Genomic DNA, 20,737 nt, shown 5'->3' with positions numbered 1-20,737 from the left:
GCCACTGTACTGCACAGAATGTTATACTTACATACTTACAGTTTTGAATGAACCAGCCCTACTTGCTGCTGAAATTCTGACAGAAACACAACTTGAATTATAATAATACTTTGTAAAAGAATGAGGTCCTTGACAATAAAGATGGCCAATATCTATAATCTGTTTATTCTTAAGTATGAGCCTAAGGCCAGGTCACCTGGGATATGCAGCAGGATAGTTATTCAGCATATTCACCAGTAGGACACTAAGACATCTGCAGTCCACGCATACTTGGTGTGAAAAAAGCGTGGTGCAGTTAATCATCAGAACAGAGAGGAAAGCCTACCTGCTCACCCAAACACCCTCTGAAACCAAGGAACTAAAGACAAATGATAGTCACAGAATTTGTAGAGCAAGCTCACTGTAAACCTGCAATCATCTTTGAGAAACCTTTGCTAATACAACAATAGAAGTCAGTGGAATTTAATTACAGATCATTTTGTTTCCAAGTGGCATTTTTTGTGTAATTAGCCTTGTTGGGTTATGTGTGAGAACACAGTGTTCTGGAGGCTTTACCACCCTTATCCTCAGAAGGGGTTATATGAATAGCCAAGTACTCATTTCCTGGGATAAACATTTGTGGTTTTTTAGTTTAGCCTCTTCAAAGAAATTTGCTAATGCAGTCTGATTTGTAGCTGACTTCTTCTGAAAAAAAAAAGAAGCAGGTCCTCAAGCCTTCTTTTGCACAGCCTATCATATCTTCAAGCTTGATGTGTATGTTGAGACTGCAAAAGAGAATCTTGAAAAAAGCCTGAACTGAGGTGTCTCACATGCATGGACAATAGGCTGCTGTAGACTTCTTTCCTGTAAATGGCCTGGAACAGTTGAAAGCCTTATCCCATGCTTGGAAACTTGTTTGTTTAATGCCACATTAATGGGGTTTTTTTGAACACTAGATGCTTGAATATGTGCTGTAATAATTTTCTCTTCGTTTTATTTTGATTTTCTTTTGGGTTTGATTTTGGTTTTTTAAATCTTCAGTTGGAGCTGTAAATTCTGCTCCCAGTTACAGTTACCTACTTTGCTTTGGGCAGGGATTTATTTTCATGTATTCTCAGAAGATACAGCATTAAGGTCATTCACTTGCTGCACAGCCTGTCCCTTCTTTGTTGAGCACTACCTTCATATATGTTATGTACTTTGATGAATCTGATAATTGTGCCTTTACAAACCTGCAGATTCCACCTTTAGCAAATAATTTCCAGTAGCTCAGCACATTCTATGAGAGGCACTCCATATGCTTCAGAGGTAATGCTGGGCCTAATCTAACCTGAGAAAGGTCACATCTTGCCATGAGCAACAAATTAAGTAAATTTAGCCAAGGCGTTTTATAAACAGCACAACACACAGCTTTCATTTCAAAAGGCAGCAAATAAATTCACTAATTTTAAAAAAACACATCTTCAACAGAAATCACTGTCTTTGGTGTCATTGTAGAAGCCACAGTTTTTACAAAACTTCATTTTTTTTCTCTGTATGTTTTTATTCCAGATGATGGAACGATGGGAGAATCAAGGCAGCCCTCAAACAAGTGTGTCTGCTCCAGCTATGCCACAGAATATTCCCTATCCACCCACTCTTCACAGGAGTTCATTTCCTGATTCAACAGAGGCCTTTGATCCACGAAAACCTGACCCATATGAGCTGTATGAGAAATCAAGAGCTATTTATGAAAGTAGGCGTAAGTGAAAGCTCTCTTGACCCTGCTGACCATTTAGTACCTAAAATTTTACCTATTAATGTGTCACTATTGACATAATTTTCTGTAATTATCTTTTTAATTTAAAGAAACTACATTTCGTTCCAGTAAATAGAGCCCATTGTAAATGTTTCAACAATTGTACACTTACATATTTTCTTAGATCCTGCCTAGCTTCTAATATTTGGCTTTCATAGGTGTTTTTTTCCTTATATTTTTGATCTCCCCATTTTGACTGGTGAAGCACAGTATATGTGCCACCACATTTTACTGTGGGTTTTTTTTCATCATCAACCAATAGGAAGATGTGAATTTATCAATGAAAAAAAGAATTTCACCTACTTTCACTTCAAAGTGACGTTTATTAAAGAAACTTCAAAAGTATTTGTTTTTATAAAATATCTTTGACAAGTTTTCACATTGTCCTTGTTAGTTAAAAAGTAACCCATAGCATAAAGTACTATCTGAAGGCCTATACAAAACAGTACTGAGCCATTATGATGCTCATCTTGATTTAATTTCTCATGGTTTTGGAAATATATCCCATATTTTTGACAACAAGAATAAAAGGGTTTAGACTTATTTACTCCTTTTGTAAAGAACATTTTAGCTAAAAATGTTGTTCTAAATTGTCTGAAGCCTTTTCACTTATTAAGATAAAGTCTTTAAAATAGTTTACTTTTTTAGTGAAAGCTTCTTCACCCCTGCCATTACTTGCACATGCCGCCTTACAATTCATTTTGTAAAATACTTGAGCCTATAGATCAAAATATGGTATAAATTACACATAAGATATTGGAGCTGATTCAGACCAGCCCATTAATATTAGTTGGGCCCAGAGCCCTGGAATGTTCACATTCTTCAGCAAAGTGATAGTCTGAAGGAAATACATTATTGTTCCCAACACTGGGTTCATACTGTTCCTACTTGCCTTGGCCTGTACATTAGTTAGAGTATCAGCATCTCCTCTTTGGCTTTGGTATTCCCAGTCCCCACAAGAATAGATGTGCTGGAAGAACACCAGAGTTCATTTTACATAACTCTCAGTAAACCCTGATCTAGTCTCGAAGCTGCATTTCATACTGCTCAGTTCTTTGCCACTGTGGCCAGTGCCACCATCTTCTGCCACTCTGATCCTATTAGTGGAACACTTCTCAGTACAGATTGTCACCCTAAAACTCACTTCCCATAATCCAGATTTTTTTTTAGATATTTGTTGATGTTTCCTATTTATTTACCAAGTGCCTGAAATTAAGATCCCAAATTTAACTCTACGTACTCTAAATAAATCACTGGGTTTTTTTGAGGAATACCAGGTATCTTAATTGCCCTAAATATGGATTGGAGAACTTACTTAGACCCCTCTAAAAAGGTATTTAATCTTCAATTATAAACTCACAGAAACTAAACTTAATCACAGAAACTAAACTTTCCAGTATATTTACAAACACCATGTAGTCCATGTTGGCTGGTATTCCCAAGACAATGTACAAAAAGAGACTATAATTTTTTAATTGTAAAACTCATTAAAGTAGAGATCAGGATACTATGTGGACTAGGCCAAATAGGTTTGAAAGAAGTAGGTCTAGTTTTGAGCAAAGATTGGAAGTAGTTTTCAGACATCTCCCGTCTTTCCCTTGTGCAATAAGGGCTAGACTAATATATAAATAAAAACGTTTGTTTGAACTGAAATGTTATTCCCCAAAGTTATAAAATTTGGTATATGATAAATTAAGGAAAGGAATCCATTCCATAGTTAGAAAGGATTTTATCTAGTTCAGCTTCTCTACTTAAAAAGCTCTTGGCTTTGTATAAAGCTCTAACAAACAGAAAATCCTTTGCAAATAATCATTTCCCATATCTATAGCTTTGGAAGTTATATAGTTGAACAAAAATCTTTCCACTCAGCAGTCAGCACCATCTTCTGTGGTTAAAGTCATCAGGCCAAGAGTGCAGACCTCCTGCATGGAAACAAATAGCTCTGTGAGACAATTAAGAAAATACTATAAATGCCATATGGATATATGACATACATATTTATATAGCATTTTCTTTCATCCTGATCCCCAGTATAGGCTTGATCTTACTGGGGAATGCCCTTCACAAAACTGTGGGAATATAGACCTGATGTCAACTACAAAGACTCACTAAACCCCAAAAGATTATATACTGCATTACAAGATATCTTACACCATTCAATATTCATGGGTGCTTTCTTCAAGTTTTCTGAGCATTTCTTTGACAAACATGAACTCTTATCTTTTACTTATATGATCTACTGTGTTAAGGAGTACACACTTTACCACAGGAAGAGCATCTAATACATGGGTTGGAGTTATGCTAAAGCCTGAGTTTAAATGGTGTAACTACATTTGATTTCTGTCCAAAAGGCAACTGGAAACTGTATGTGAGATGTTTTCAGCTAGCTGCCTAGAAAAACAAAGAATTAAAAACTGTAAAGCTGCTAGACCCAAAACAAGAAAGGAAGGGATAAAAAACAAGACTGCAGTAACCTTATCCTAGATTTCCAGCAGTGTCCCATCTTCCAGCTAATCCTGGAAACTTAAATTTCTTATCTTCTTTCACCACTATCCCCTCAACATTTTATCTAAGACTTGGTTCCACTGTTCCCGACCAGATCTTGTCTGTATTCATTCATATCCCTTATTTATAAATAGCTGCCTCCAAAGATCTCTATTCTCCCTGACATTTTTGTTTCATGAATGCCATAAGGACACATTTTAGCAAATTCAATTTGTCAAGCCTTAGCTCCGCATAGTTGCCCTGTTTCCTGAAGATGGAAACAACAGGAAGGAAATCCATTTCTGAGTCAAGTGTCATCTAATTTGAGTATCTGTGAGGGAGAGTTTCAAGACAACAGTGTTTCCTGCCATTTGGCAGTGTCAGGTTGGTTATCTTTGGGAAGAACTTACCCTAAAAGTGCACAGGGAAAGTTCAGCTACTTGAGGTTTTTTTAAGTACTTCTTATCTCAAAGCAAGCTTGTCTTATCTCCTTATCTGGCAAGACCTTCTTTTCATCATCATCTTCTAAAAATAGGGCAGAGAAGTGAACAATCATGACCTGGAAAATTCAAAAAGAAAGAGAGTGCAAAATTTTTGTTTCTCCCATTGTGAGACTCTGTTACTAAACAGTTCATTTTTGTACTTCTATAGTTCTGAACTTCTACAGAGCCTTTTATCATAGGGTTCCCCCCAGTCAGCTCTCACCAGGGCCTCATAAAAGCCTCCTGCTTCCCAGCCAGAGAGGGAGTGAAGCAAGTTATGAAAAGCAGGGTAGTTCTGTGAGGAGCACAAGCAACATGACTCAAAGCAGAGCAAGAACTAGACCAATGTGTTGCCTCTAGCTCATCCCTACCTAACGATAGCAAGAATGGGATTTCAAGCAGGAAGTCTCAATGAAAAAGTATGATTTTCATTCTATAGGAATGTTTTTCCACCTAAGGAACATGAAGAACCTGCAAGACCCTGTGATGGGAAGATTTCAGTTTGTAATGATTACATATGAATTACAAAGCGCTGCCACATCTGCATGGGAAATAGTTTCATAGAGTCAGTCAAATGATGCATTAGTACAAGAACAGGGTGCAACTTTATTTTGGAAGTCACAGTACCTCTGAAAATTGTTTGTCATGATTCAGTTGTTGCCCGCCAGCTCTTCCTTCCTAGCTGTCACCAGCCTCTGCTGTCACCTATCACCTATGCTCAAAGCTCCAAGGAGATAAAAAAGGAGCATGAGGGGTTTCCAAATACTAAGGAGGACTACCACATCATCTAAAGCTACTGCTTTAAAGCAAAAGATGGGAAATTGGTTTATGCTTTCTTCCTTTACTGTATCTCTCTGGTTTGTTTTGTTTTGTTTCAGTTTTGTTTGGTTTTTTGCTTTTTTGTTTTGGTCTTGGAGGTTTTATTTTTACTCTCTTCCACCCTCTCTCCTTATTTCCTCTCCATGGTGAAGAATACCAACATAACTTTCTTCTCAGCTGGATACTTTTTCCTTTTTTCTGTCCTACTATTAATTCAAAGCAAAACCTTTAGCTCCCTTCTCCTTACAAAAACTCTTAGATTCTAAGTGACAGTGTGACTCTTCTGATAACCAGGTTGGGTAGAAAATGGAACATCAGAACAGGAATTTCCTATTAATGAAAAAATTATGACTTCATATGAGGCATAGTGTTACAGATGTAACTGGAACCCTCGAGATATCATTAGGAGACTTCATTCACCTGAATTTTAAATTTTGCTTTTATAAATTCTCCTTATCCTATCTTATATTTTATATTGAACTTTGTTTATTGTAGATTCACAGTTTATAAAAACTTTGTTCAGACACCCCTGTAGGCAGACATTAGTCAACCAAGAGTCTAAAAGCTGTTGGGAGTCATAATGCCGTAATATTTCTCTAGTTATAATAGAAATTTGATGTTATATTCCTCTAAGGAAAGAGGCAAATCTTTTTTTTTACATTGGTTGGGTTACATTTGTCTTTCAGTTAGCCAAGGCTGGTGATGTGACACAGAAGTGCCAGTAGAAGGAATGAGATAAGCCAGTGATAAGGTTACTTTCTTTCAAATCTCCCATGTTATTTTCTCCTCTGACCACAGTATTTTGAATTTCTCAAGTTCCTTTCAAATCATCTGTTTTATGTATTTTTTTTTTACTGCCAGAGATTTAAAAAAATTGGAAAACAACCAAAAACCAAAGTTCACCGACACCTGTGAAATATGTAAATAACAAACGTATTTGCATAATTAGCTTCCACAGAATAAGATCCATTCTTAGGCCGACTTATAAATACCTTTCTGTAAGGGTCACAGAAAAGCAATTCAATTCATATCCACGGGCTACCTTTTCTCTGGAGGATCACTCCAGGTTTTCAGCACAGCTATGTGTTAAAGTAGGAAATATTCATCAGACAGCATTATACTGATCCATAATGTGTAACTACAGAAATATCAGTTTTGCAGAAAAATACTAAGGCAATCGATGTTTTCTAAATTTGATACTCATGAAACATAAAAAAAACTATTAGGTGTCTAGCACTGAATGCATTTCCACCTGAGGGTTTTTTAGTCTACAGCTAAGCAGAATTTTCCTGCCAGTGCTTGTTGGCTGAAGAGCTACAGTTTAAAATTAAAGACTGAAAATATTAAAAATTTAAGGAAATTTTTCACATGATTGGTACTGCCAATTTTTTCAAGCAGTATTTTTCTGAGAAAAAAAATACCTCTAACATTTTTTCCTATTTTTGCTCGTTTTTAGTCTAAAAAGAAATCATATGTTGATTATGGTGCTTTAACATATATGTATACACATCCATTTACAGATGCATATATATGCTGAACTATGATAGCATTTAATACTTAATATTCTGAACTATTGCATAAAGGAGATTTTGTATGGGGGAAGGCTTTGGGACTGTAAACTAGAAAATCAGGTTCTAGTTTCAAACCTTTCTTGCATATCTCATATCTTTCAATATTTATATTCACCAGTTAGTGCCCCTTATGTCAGCAAGTCATGCCTACCTTCACTTAGTAAATAAAAGTATTGGGAAATTCCTAATTAAGGTCTATTATCATCAAACTCCTCCTTGACCTAGAGTATGAACAACTGATGTATAGGAAGGGAATTTCTCAAAGCAATCTCCAAACAGTCCATGTTGATTTTTTCCTTCAATCTATTGCTACCCGAAGCAACAGCAAGGAGAGGATCTAAGAACTTCTATTACTAAAGGAATATAAGCATTTCTTTTTAATAAGAGATGATATACAATAAAAGGAGAGGAAATTTAGCAGACTAATGTCAAATGGTTTTGTATTGTTCATCACTGCAGAAAGAATTACTCACCATGACTAAATGGATTTGTTGCTTATATGAACTGACAGTGAAACCAAAAGCATTTTCAAATGGAATTATGAGTATATAATCATCACAGTACCATGGATGTAAAATGATTTTGATTGCTGGATTGCAAAGTAGGTCCCTAATGACCTCTGCTAATATGAAGTGTCAGTTTTACAGCTGATGGCGGTGTTAAAGATGCAGTGTTTCTTTCTCTTTAACAATTTACACTTTACTAAAAGGTATACAAATAGATTTTGATCTGCAAAGTGACAGCATGTACTTAAGAGTCGAAGTAAAAATTTAACAGATCTGACTTGTAGGCGTAGGGGAGTTGGCCACAGGTGCATGAGACAAGTGGGTGCTGCAGTGCCTATGAGCTGTGCCAAACTGCTGCTTGCACAGCTTTGGAAAGGACATTGCAGCATAATCACACTCATTCTTCTCACTTGTGGAACTCCCATTTACCTAAAGCATGGCTAGTACTCATATGCTGAAATATAGATGTTCTCTTGTGCTGGTTTTGTTCCATGTATTTAGCATTCAACGAAAGCTGATCCAGAAAAGAACAGAATATGGAAAACAAATATCAAATATTGTCCCTACCTTTCATCAGCATAATTCTTCCTCCAGGGAATACCAGTGGCTCTCCTGGTGTAAATAAAAATATCCTTGTGTCATGTTGTGGGTGAATTGTGCTCCTATGGCTGTATCTTGACAGCAAAGAATCCTGCTATTTTCACCACTGATTTCATATAAATCAGCATTATGTCCCAGGTCTCATTTATTGATTGTCTATTTTCACAAATATTTTACAGTTTTCAGTTTAAAATGAATGAATGAAAATTAAATAAATCTATGAGTGTAATTAATTTTAGACTAAACATGAAGGCAGATATGCAAGATTTTTACCGTTCTGTCTTCTATTAGCAAAATTAATCTTTGCTTTGCATTCATCTGACATGCAAAGAATCATATAATGATTGCCATAGAATGGTTTGGATTGGAAGGATCTACTTCCAATCCCCACATCTTGATGTATGGCAAGACATCTCAAAATGCACAGCTGCATCCTTGTTCTCCAGAGCACAGGGAGTCATCACTGTGGTGGAGATTTACTTTAATTACAGTTATATACAAATAACAGTTCAGAAGATTTCTTAGTTTTACTTTCTTGATTCTTGTTTTTAGGACAACTTAGCTGAACCAAAAAGAAATTATATTAGTGAATGTAACAAATGTTTTATTATATTTTCAAGCTCTACTTTGTAGGTACTTCATTCCTATTTCACATGAAAGACTACAAATACTCATGGCAATGCATCTGCAGATGTTTGACAAAAAAGGAATCATAGGGAGACTACAAAAATCTTATGTCATCATTTTAAAACTTCCAACACTTTGAATGCCTCTTCCCCGTGGCAGTGTTGGGTAGGCTTGTCTCTTTGTCCTCACCTCTCCAAAACTTATTCTTCTACCTCATTTCTTATGAGGTGGAGGCAGGAGATCTAATATATTTTTTAAAATCTATTAAAAGTTTAGAAAATGTCAAAATTAATTTAATAATAAATAAATGGAAAGTTTCGAATTAGCTTGCGTAAGGTTAGTTTCCTATAAACCTAACTGACATATTTCTATAAAACAAAGCTCACTGGAGTCTCTCAGTATTCTGGTAAAATTACCAGCTCAATTTATCCTTAGTAATAGAAGGCACCAGGATGTGCACAAAGGACGTGCATTCTGCTCAGCTGAGGACCAGGCCCAGCAGTCCTTCCTCCTCTGTTGGAAGTTGCTTTTCTGTAGGGTCTTTGAGCACAGAATTTGGTGAGTTTTGATAAAAACTACTTATCTCTGCATATTGCAGATGGAGATAGTGCTAATTCAGTCCCTTCCTCTATGTTAAAGGTTCTGTACAGATCTTTCTTCTTTTGATGTTTTCTGCTATTTGCTAACAGTTTGCTGTGGCAGGAGCACAGGTGTTGTTTTCTGAAGTGTCAGTGACATTATCACAATTATATGTGCTGCTGAGAGACCCATACTGCTGACAGCAGGTTCTTCCTAATACAAATATTGCTTTGCTATGGTTTCCAAAACCACAGATCTGCACCTCGGTTTATCTTTCTGGTGATCAGATAGTTAAAAACTTTAGGGTTTGATTCAGCATCTTCAGCATAGCACAGTTCCAATTTCTGTATGTGTGAATTCCTAAACTACAGTGAAAACACATGCTAGGTGCTGAATGGTTGATTACAAGATTTTAATTAACACTTCGAGAATCTACATGAAGTTCTGCAAGGCAAAGGAACAAAAGCCATATCAGAAGACTTCATGAGATTAGCTTTGAAGGAAACCATTGACAGGCACTTTTTCTTGACCACAAATAACAGTTCCCAGAAAGGACACTGCTAACTTACTTAAAATATAGGGCTGGCTGTCTTAACAGAGCAAGTTGTCCCTAATTGGTCACTGTTTGAGAATGGTGGTGATTCTTTCACTTTGCTGCTTGAGACCAGTTCTGGGTGATATTAGAGTGACTGGAAGCAGAAATGGAAACAGAGTAAGAAGCTTAAGAGGAAATCTTACAGCAGCTCTGAAGAGCAATTCTAGCTGAGTGACCAAGAGAAAAACTTGTGTATCTTCAAACCCAAAAGCTTATTGAGACTATCAAGATGAAATTGCTTTCTCTGTATTAAAATAATTTTGTCTCTTGTAAGAATTCCATTACAATCTTGAAAGGTTGTGAGTAAAAAAATCATTTCTCCAAGTCGGCAGTGGAGCAGCATCAGTTTCAATGGTTTTGGTTTTCAGGAGCTGTGCTGGTGGAATTTTTACATTTATAGGTGTGTGATTGCACATCACACCTGAAGGATCCCAAATCACTGTACAACATCTGAAATGTGTGAAGGAATTGTCTCCTTTAACCATCAAAGTGAAGACATGCAGCCACCTATAAAATCAAACAGCATAGCCCATGTGACACAACTCAACACAGACAGTAAACACAAATGCAACAGGAACACCAAATCCAAATGGATGTTCCCATTCAGTGGACCTAGATTTGGACAGGACAAGGCTGTTATCTAAATATCCTTACCAAAAAAATCTGCATTCTTGGGAGACATCTTTTGGAAAATACCTTTGCCCTACAACAACTTGTTCAGTACTATGTCAGGTGAACTCTGAATCGCTCAGCTGCTGCCCTTGCAGCCCGTGCTGCCTTTAGGAAGCAGAAGGCAGGTGGCTTTAGTCTAAACTCTCAAAGCACACGGCTTCCCACAGAGGAAATGCTGTGTTATGTCTCTCACCCCTCTGTCTTAGGAAGATAATATATACTCATAGGTTGCATCACTGTCCTACAAATGCTCTTGTGAAATAACTTATCTCCTTTATAGCATGAAATATGCATGGTGTGATATTGTGGCTTATAGTCACATAAATGCCATCGCTTATTTGCCCCTTTGTTGTGTGTAGGCCAATAGAAATCACTTCCAGGTTGGAATGTTTTGCAATTCGCTCTGGACGCTGCCAAAATAATAAAACAGAAATTCTTGTTCAGAACATTTCAAAATTAGCAAAGGAAGCACGACTGAATTCAGCTACATCAGCTTCATCCAGATTCCTCTAATGCAATCAAAGTAGTTTTATATGAAAATAAGAGTTATTTGCTGCACTTCATATAGTGAAATGTAAATACTTTGAAACTCCCTGCATAAAAAATATGTTAAAGGGATTTACGTGCATTTATCTTCGTGTACAATCAGTTGTTCTTATTGGAAACATATATCCCTCTAGAGGAATCTTCCTCTTGATGAGAAAAGACAGTTTGCAATTGAGTTGTATCAAAGCAGGAGTCAAGTCATCTGAGGTCAAGTCATCCAAACACACCCATTAAACTTCTCCTTTTATTGCTGTACTTGAATAAGCACAAATATTGTCACTATTTTTCAAAATTTTAACAAAACTAAAAATTTTATCTTCATCAGAACATTGTGTTAAAGAAATGTTACCACCTCACCATCTTTTTCACTCTGCACAGAAAGGGCCAGGGAGGTCTTAATCTAGCAGGAATATGTACATGTACCTCATGGAAAGTAAAGAAGGAGGGGAGGAGAAAAAAAAATGTCATTAAAAATAGAAAATGCATTTTAGTAATTCAAAACACAGCAGAAATTGATGCTGCATCTTTAAATAACTTGAGAAATGTATTTCACCTTTAATTCCCCATTTTCCTATTCAGAACAAGTGCTGCCCAGGACTGGTTTTCGAGCGGATTCCTCTGGCAAGTATTCTTCAGCCTTTGTTTTCTGTAAACTAGTTGTCCTTCATTTTATGTTTTAGCTGTTCTTCTTTTTTTAAGTCATTTCTCAAGATGATTGACAGTCGTGACTGCCCAGTCACCATTTTATTGTGTATGATCTTTGTGGGGTTGTAGAATGCTTATGCCAAATCTTTTTATAATAGATTTGCATTTTGAGCAAGGAAAGGTATTTTTTTTCTCTCAGCCAATTTTCATTTATGTTGTACTGTGTTTTATGTGTACTTTCATATTAGTGTTCACTCTTTAGCATACAAGTGTATCTCTATAGCTCATGCCCAAATCTAAGCTTAAGCAATCATTTTTTTAAATCTGAATTTAATTCTATCTTAATTCTGTCACCAATTCCTTGCTCTCATACTATCTTGTGCTGTAAAAATGTAAAAGCAAAAACCTTCAAAATCAAGAGATTTCTGGGGTATCTGAGTCAACACTGATCTTGTAAAATGGCAATGACATTTTTAGAAAACAGCAATATTTGATTTCCCAGTGTTAGCATGCTAAGTGAACAGCTAAAACAGGCATCCTATATTAAAAAAAAAGGCTGTTTTGACAATCCTATCAAAGTTTTTCTAGTCCTACACAAGTTGGACAGGGATCCTAAATTAAATATAACATTGGACTGGTTTTGCATAAACCAGTAGGGTTTATACATTGAATAACTGTTAGCACACCAGTTCTTTTTTCTTTTCTTTGATGATTTTCATGCTGAAGTTTTTATTTGCCAGCTTTCCTCTCTATAAATATCAAGAGGGAATTTGTATGCTTTTTAAAAAAGCTACTCACATTGCAGAGCAGCAGATCCATGACTGTTTTCAAGCTTTTTACATCTTTCAAGAGCATCTGAAACTCAGATGAAGTTATTGTAGTTTTGTGTCAATTATAATTCACTATTTATAATCATCTGTATGAAACTGAAATCTTCACCATCTTCAACAAAGGAGTCCAAATTAGTTTTTCTTTTCAGTAGGTAGCTGAATACATCCAGAAAGACTGTAAAATTATTACACCAAAGCACTTCATCTTGCCTTTAATTGCAATATAAAAGAGATTTAATAAAAAAATTTATATCAACATTTACGAGATCATCCCGAATACCAGGTTTATCACTGTAAAATCACATAGTACTTGTTCAACTTGTCTCATACAGAAAATTATTGAGCATTTTCAGGTATATATTTTCTCAACATTTAAGAAACTGCATGCATGGTTATCAGTGTGTTGTTACCCAGTGATACAGATGAATACAGTGCAGAAAGGTAGCTGGCAGTTGGTAATCACATTTTCACCCATGAGGTCTCACTATTGTTCAGTAACAATCTATTCTGATAAAATTACATTTAAAGCAAATCCCCCATCATTCAGGAAGCAGAAAGAATTTCCCAACACTCTTTACTGTCCTCACTGTGCAGCAATGATCAGATCACAGCTTGTCCAAATACCATTCTCAAATTCATGGGGGAGCCAGCTGGTTTTATAGCCTAGCAAAGTGAATTGGTGTGAGGTTTTTTTCTTCCAGGCCAAATGAACTGTTAAGAAAGTTTTCCTTCACACAAAAAGAAGAGACAAAGTGGTATAACTACAGAAAGAAAGAGAATGAAGTTGTTGGCAGGATAAGTTAAAGTTGTTTTTCTAACAGAAATGTGTAGAGAGGCAAGGAAGGACAGGGAGCTTTGTCACTCACATATGAGATGAGCCAAAATATTGACTTTAAGGTGAAACTCTCAGTAAAATTGGTAGGAGACAGGTCATTAAGGTACATAAAGCTGACTGGAAGGATAAGCAAACTGGAAAAGACAGTGTTAAATCAGTATTGGCTTGCCTGCAAGCCTATTCTTTTTACTTGGCATGAACCACAAGATGCTAATCTAGGTTAGCAAGAGAAAACAAAAAGACACATTTTCCATAATGAAGTTATATTAACCAACACTTTGTAGTATATTGCAAGTCACAGGAGTGTTATTTTCTGTAAGTACAGGTAATTTTCTCTGTATGATCAACTGAAAATCTGCTCCAGTAAGAAAACACAAAATTTAGTCTAACAATCCTTTGTGAGGAATAAAATAGTACCAGAATCCTGGAGAAGCAAGCGCTAGAGGAATATCAGATGAAATGTAATCATTTATATGGGTAAGAATACTTAATCAATGTATATTCAGGAATATTGAAACTGCTGCCACATAATCACAGGGGCTTTTAGTAAATCTACCAAACATGAGCTCCTGTGGAAAAGCACAAAGTAGTGAACAACTTACCTGTCTTTCAGAAACAAGAAAAAAGGATCTCAGCAGCAGTAAGGCTTTAGAACATGTTTTTGATCAAAGACTAACTGTCGATATGGAGATAACTTGAGAACTATGCAAAAGGAGCTTAGCAAAAGTTGGTTAGTCATAGTAACCTGGTAACTGATTGTTTTACACCAAACAAGTGATATGTGCTTAATTAATGTATACTTTACATTTTACAAAATGCCAGTTATAACTCTAACGCTTCCATGTTAGCCTGGAAAAGACAGAGCTTAGCATGAAATGTAGAGATGACTGGCTAAAAAGTAGCTAAGCAATTCTACTAGAAGAATCTGGAATGCAAGATTAATATTATTGGAGAGCCTTGCAATAAGTCTTCTGTCTTACTTCATGAATCACTTGAGCACAAAAACCAAGGGTAGAAGTCACATCCACTTTCAGGTACGTAAATTCAGGAATCTGTGGTGCATCTGTCTCCAGAGCAATGGAAAGCAGTGAAGCCAGTGGAGTCATATCATACCCAACACGAAAGCTCAAACAGCACACAGGTTTGGGTACCAGTCAGGCAGTGGAGATCCTGTCTTGACACTACTGCAAGGTGGGTGACCTAGTGACAAAGGCCACAAACAATTTCAGTTGCCAGTGTCTTCTTTGCCTTTGTCTTTACTGGTAATATCTGTGTGCTGCTTGCTTGCAAAGGTTTGCAATAACAAGGAAGCTAGACTTGATGACCCAGGGATCCTTTCCAGTGTTTTATTTCCTTAGTGGAACAGAAAAGAACATGAATTTTTAAAAGCAGTTTTCAGTGACCTGTTAGCAGAAAATGAGCTCCACGGAATTCCAAGCCTTTGGGAAGGAAGGCTCTTCTGAACGAGCATTGTAACCCAGTGAATCCAAAGGCCTCCAAACTGTGTTAAGGCTCATAGAAAAGTGTGCCTCTATACAGGATTTTTTTGCCTAAACTTTTTCATGGTCAACTTTTTCATGGCTTATCTATTCCATTCTAAATGGGGTAGAAAAACAGCATCTTTTAAAAAATAAATAATACCCCTTATTTTAGAATCTGTTGCCAACACTGGTTTGGTCAGCTTTGTCAGTGTTATCTGAGGGACGTTTTCATCTCAGTTTGCCAGAGCAAACATTCTTCACAGCCTGACATTCTTACATTTTTTTATTGTATTCCCAACTGTGCATTTTCATTCACTTGTGCACAATAAAGACAGTGCTCAGTTTGTGACAGACTGCTGGAGACAGTGCCTTTGAGTGTTAAACCTGGGTTGCAAATGGTGATCACACTGTGTCTACAAAACCATTTCCCTAGTGCTAAGCCCCATCCTTGTAGGCACAGCAAACCAGGTAAAGTACTGCTTTCATCTGAAATTCCTTTGCTTCTCACTACTTTTAAATGATTAGCATTAAGCTAACATACTGTACCCAGAATTCATTTGCTCCTTAGTGTTGAGACACATTAAATAAATGGAAAAAGTCAGTATAATAAGCTTTTTGATTCTGTTTGAGTTTGTCTTCTCAATATATGAGAAGCAAGTTCATAGGGAAATAATATTTTTATTTTACCAATTGAAATATTTGTGTTTCAGTCTCACTTTCACCAATACAGATTGTTGAAATAATGCACTACGCTGCTGTTTACAGAGGTTTTTTATTGCACATAGTATAGAGCTAGTGCATGTCATTCTGTATCTGTCTTTGCAATAATACCTGACTGAAATATATCCGGCTTTAATCCCATACTAAACTATTTGGCATGGGCCAAATTCCACAGTTTATGAGATGTCCACTTATGGCTTTGAGGGGAGATCTATAAGTGAGAGCTGCTGAAGTACCATATTTCAACCATCTGCAATCCCTTCCACCCTGAGGGAACAAGGCACAAGTGGAGACACTTATGAGCAGTTTGCTGAAATAAACCTTATCATCCCTTTTTCTGTTGGGACCAGCAACGAGCTGACACTGGCCAAAAGCTTTTGTGTCACCCTGTATAGGCCAGAGTACAATCCATAGGAAAGACCATTCCTGTCAATCACTGCTTTAGGTGATGAGACTAAAGCATCTCTGATGAGCATGCCAGCAAAGCTATAGTCACAATACACAATAGACAACTTCTTAGTCCTCTAAATGCTTACTGATCCACTTTATAATATTTGAAATTATTATTATTATTATTATTATTATTATTATTATTATTATTATTATTATTATTATTATTATTATTATTATCATCCCAGAACACTGTGTTCTTTCAAGTGAAGCTAAAGACACTTTTATAAGAAACTGACTTTTAAAAGATTCTGTATTCCTCAGCTGATATATTACAAGTTAAAGACAGGTTAGGCAGGCATATGGAAATGCAACCTTATTGTTTCATAAAGCTGTTGAAACTTTAACTGAGTAGAATTAAGGAGTTCAAGTTAATGATGTTAGCTTTCAATTTAAACTCTGAGAACTGTGAGGTTTATAATAATTATTTTCATCAAAACTCCTTATTAAGGGTATTACCTGGAAGTGGAATACGTAAAAGCTACATTACATAAAAGACATACATATATATCTGTGTTTGGAACTTAAATGGACTGTAATGATTTTCATATTTTGTGAGTTGGACTGGTGTATCTCTGTCTCCCATTTCAGTTTATTCCTTGTAGGATTTAATGATCTGCAAGGAAAGACAAATTAAAGACCTGGGGTGGATGAAGAGCAGTCCATTATTCAGTCAGTTTTCAGGAAGAAGATACATTTTTAACCTCTATTTTGGACAGACTTTTACATATTGTTCTTCTGTGAATGTATTCTAGTTTGTTTTAGTGTACTCTACTGAACATAACCATCCTCCAAGAGGCACCTACATTTTCAATTCTCCTCTTTGTCTGTGGCCCATTTGTTTCCACCAGCTCCAACCAGGATGCCATTAGTCACGTGCAATAAACACAAGGTGGGAGGGAATTTGATGCAAATTCTCAAGTTAAGACCAAAATGCTTTGCTCAATGGGATTCTCTTTAAACCAGGTCCCGATTACAAGGAGCTGGATGTTCACCTTCGGAGAATGGAGTCTGGGTTTGGCTTCAGGATCCTGGGAGGAGATGAGCCTGGGCAGCCTGTGAGTTATTTCTTCCCGATTTTCCTTTTCCTTCCACATTCTATAATATGTGTAAAGATCAGAAAAATATTACTACATAACTGAACCCAAATGAGCACCATGTTAAGGCTAAAAGTAAAATGGCTTTTCATCTGTAGAAAAAGACAGAACTCTCAGGTTGTTCACATCTAAAAGGTGTCACAGAGAATTAAGTTAGAATAAGAAGGCATTTAAGGTGGAAACAGAGCATCACTCATCCCATTGCTGAGGAGTGTGACCTGGCATCTCATAATCTGGATTTTCTAAAATCAAGTTTAAGCAGAAGATTCCAAAAATCCATTTATGTAAGACCATCCATAACCATGTTTCAGAGTAGGCAATTTGTATGCAAAATGCATGTGTGTGGTTAAAAGACACGGTCAACAATGCAGTTTATTTCCAGAAACAGAAGATCTCACCAGGGAGTGCCAGTCAGTGTTCCAGGTTAAATGACAGCATCATGTATGGCAACAATCATAAAAATGATAGCTTTATACCATTAGGAGGGAGGTACCCCTGTAACTAAATAACAGGTAATAAAATAAGCATAGATGTTTTGCTAATAAAATATAATATAAAATAAACCATATGCACAATATTTAAAAGAAACAGTGTAGAAGCCCAGAAAATAAGGGACAAATGTGCATGACACACCACAAATTTGTACACATTTTGATAAATTACTGATCTATCTAAATACTATAATTTTGAGAGCAGGCAGAATCAGTACAATTTCAAAAAAAATCTAATGGTGGAACTAATAGTCTGACAGCTAGGACTAATCTCAAGTCAGTAATGATAGTGCTTTATCACAATTTTAAGCACAGTCTGAGTCCTGTGTTACCACATTTCTGAGATAATGTATAATTAATTATTAGATTTGTATATTCTGTAGTCGATAATTTATATATTTCATATTCAAATGAATAAAGGATAGTATATTTTTCATTCAAGCCTTAAGGTTAACTAGCACATGGCTTTGAGAAACAAAGAAGCTCTTATAGTTTAAAATTGTCAGCATCTGTCAAGGTACTGATAAATCTTAACAGTTTATTGGTGTCTCCCATAAAAAGAAAAGAATGTAGTGTATTCTAAAAGAGATGCTTCAAATGCAGTTTGAAATTCAGACTGCTTTAGAATAAGCATTTTCAATATTTTTTTCAAATATAAAGTATAGCTGCTCAAAAAGCTTCCAAGACAACACTGCTTCATCCTCTACACTTGCAGTGTGCCTGAAGGGCCTGTGATGTGTAACTTCCTTCTGTGGAGCGTGTCCCAGTGCACATGAATGAGGCCACTGAGCCATCATCTGCACATTCTCCAACTCAGCATTATTCCTGTCCCTTCTGGACAGCCCAGCCACGGTAAATTCTCAAAGCACACTTACTGGGTGAAGCCAAAAAGAAAATCTGTGAGGTGTTAGTGGAAGTGTTCCATTTTATCTTTTTAGACTGTTGGAAATGACACTAGAAAAGGCACTTTACCACTACCAGGTTGGATGGAGTTTTGAGCAACATGGTGTAGTGGAAGCTGTCCCTGCCCATGGCATGGCAGGGAGATTGGAACCAGAGGATTTTAATGTCCTTTCCAACCTAAATCATTCTATGATTTTGTAAAGATTTGGAAATCTCCTTCTATCTGCTCTGGACAGTAATGTCCAATGGCATTTCCTATCTCCCAGAAAAGTGTCCCTTGCCATAAGGCAGCTCAGTATTTTGTGAGAGGCTCTCTTGGTGTCTCCTTTAGTGCGTTTTTCACTACAAATGGATAATTAAGCAGTCACAGACTAAATGTCTGACTGGCTCTGCTTGTTGGAGGTTTATGACAATCTCATGGGGAAAAGTACAGCTCAAATGCCTTGTCTAAAAGATGATTATTTCTATAAAACTGAATGATTTCAAACTAAGGGACTAAGAGAAAACTCATGTAGAATATCTGCTACTCTGGTAGTTCATATCCATAATACATGCTGGAGTTGTGAGTGACTTGAGTCTCTGCTCAGCAATCCAGTAGAAAAGAAATTTTGAAAAAAGCCTTTTGCCCTGCAGCTACATGCAATATGCACTGAAGTATTACAGAGGATCAGCTCTTTCTAGTGTCTCTTCAGCAAAGCACTGACCTGACTTTACTGTCTGAAGTCAAAGAGCCATAGCTCGTATCAAGTGCAGAGAAAAGCACCTTTCTATTTTTTGGGAGCAGGACCAAAAATGCTGCCCTCTGTGAACCACCCTTTAACACATTTCACTGTCCTGTAGAGCAGGCTCTTACCCTGCCCTTAGCCTCAAGGCTGCTGTCTCTATCCCATGGTTTGCACATACAAAAGCATTTTTCCCCAAGACTTATCAATCCAATGGGTTTCATGTGTCTTTGCAAACATTTCTCAAAGTCCTCAGGAGTTAATAAGAAGCTAACTTGAAGCTGAGAATTATACAAGGCAAAAAGGCACCTTCTTAGAATTAAGTGTTGCAGTGCTGAGGTTTTCAATTCTCACTCCCTTGTTGTTGCCCGTCTTGTTTTCACTGCTCAGATTCAACACCAATAAACACAACAGATGTACTCTTTTTAGTGTCCCTCTATTTTGTATTCAAAGTACAAGACTTAACTCTGTTCTCTCTCCTCCACTGCTTCTCTGCTCCCCCATGGGCAGCCTACCTGCAGCCTCCCAATCCTTTCACCTCCGGAAAAGTAGAAGCAGTTTTTTCCTGTTCTCCAAACCCCTGCTTTTCCTATGAAACAAGAACTGAGTCACTTTGAAATTTTTATTTCAGCTCTCCTGCTGTGCAGTCAGGTAACACAGAACAAAAGGAAGCTTTTGTCTTTGTGGTTTGAATTTTTAAAAGGAATACAGATTCTTCAGCATAAGGCAATAACTTTTTCAAAGAAGCAGAATCCAAATAAAGTTGTTTTAGAAGGATAATACTGACACTATAAAGGGACTGTGGCTTAGTTTCCTTCTAGTTATATCAGCTACCTGGCACTGTAGAAAGAGAAAATGCTGCTGTACCACTCCACTTCCCATATTTGTAAGCATAAAAATTCTTTTGAAAGGAAATACTTAAATTTATTGGGAACTTTCAAATATCAAGACTGTGAGTTATGCCAGTGCAAATCCCCTCTCAAGTCTTATAATATTGCACTACAACAGCTATTTGTCACATCTCCCAATAACCTCAGGATTTAGAGATAATCTGATTCTGTTATGGTTAATTATAATATTACTGAAATGTTGCAAAAGCACCTAAATTGGAACTTTACTGAAGTTGCAAATTGCTGTCCCAAAGGGGAGATGTATTTTGCATACATTTGTGCAGCTCAGACTCAGAATCACAGGGACATATACATAATTTCTCTAAGAGTTTTACCTTTTCAACACAGACTGGGATTTTTCTCAAACATGTCCTCAAGATATATGTTTATATTCTTTTTATTATCAGTGCGAAGA

The 20,737-nt window shown here is 36.6% G+C and overlaps 1 protein-coding gene across 13 annotated transcripts in view; it reads left to right on the top strand.

The window, feature by feature from the left end:
• Positions 1–20,737, top strand: part of MAGI2 (membrane associated guanylate kinase, WW and PDZ domain containing 2) — a 703,046-nt gene that overhangs the window by 614,313 nt on the left and 67,996 nt on the right. For 10 of the 13 annotated variants that reach the window (XM_063396964.1, XM_063396963.1, XM_063396959.1 and 7 more), the window contains 2 exons: positions 1,531–1,720; positions 17,186–17,277. In XM_063396964.1, coding sequence (XP_063253034.1) covers positions 1,531–1,720; positions 17,186–17,277 — 282 coding nt within the window. Of the gene's footprint in view, positions 1–1,530; positions 1,721–11,837; positions 11,880–17,185; positions 17,278–20,737 lie in introns of all 13 variants that reach the window. The other 3 variants (XM_063396971.1, XM_063396970.1, XM_063396960.1) reach the window with 2 other exon arrangements.

This window comes from Prinia subflava, chromosome 4, assembly GCF_021018805.1.
Source record: "Prinia subflava isolate CZ2003 ecotype Zambia chromosome 4, Cam_Psub_1.2, whole genome shotgun sequence".
NCBI lineage: Eukaryota > Metazoa > Chordata > Aves > Passeriformes > Cisticolidae > Prinia > Prinia subflava.
This window is presented reverse-complemented; position numbering and strand designations above follow the sequence as displayed.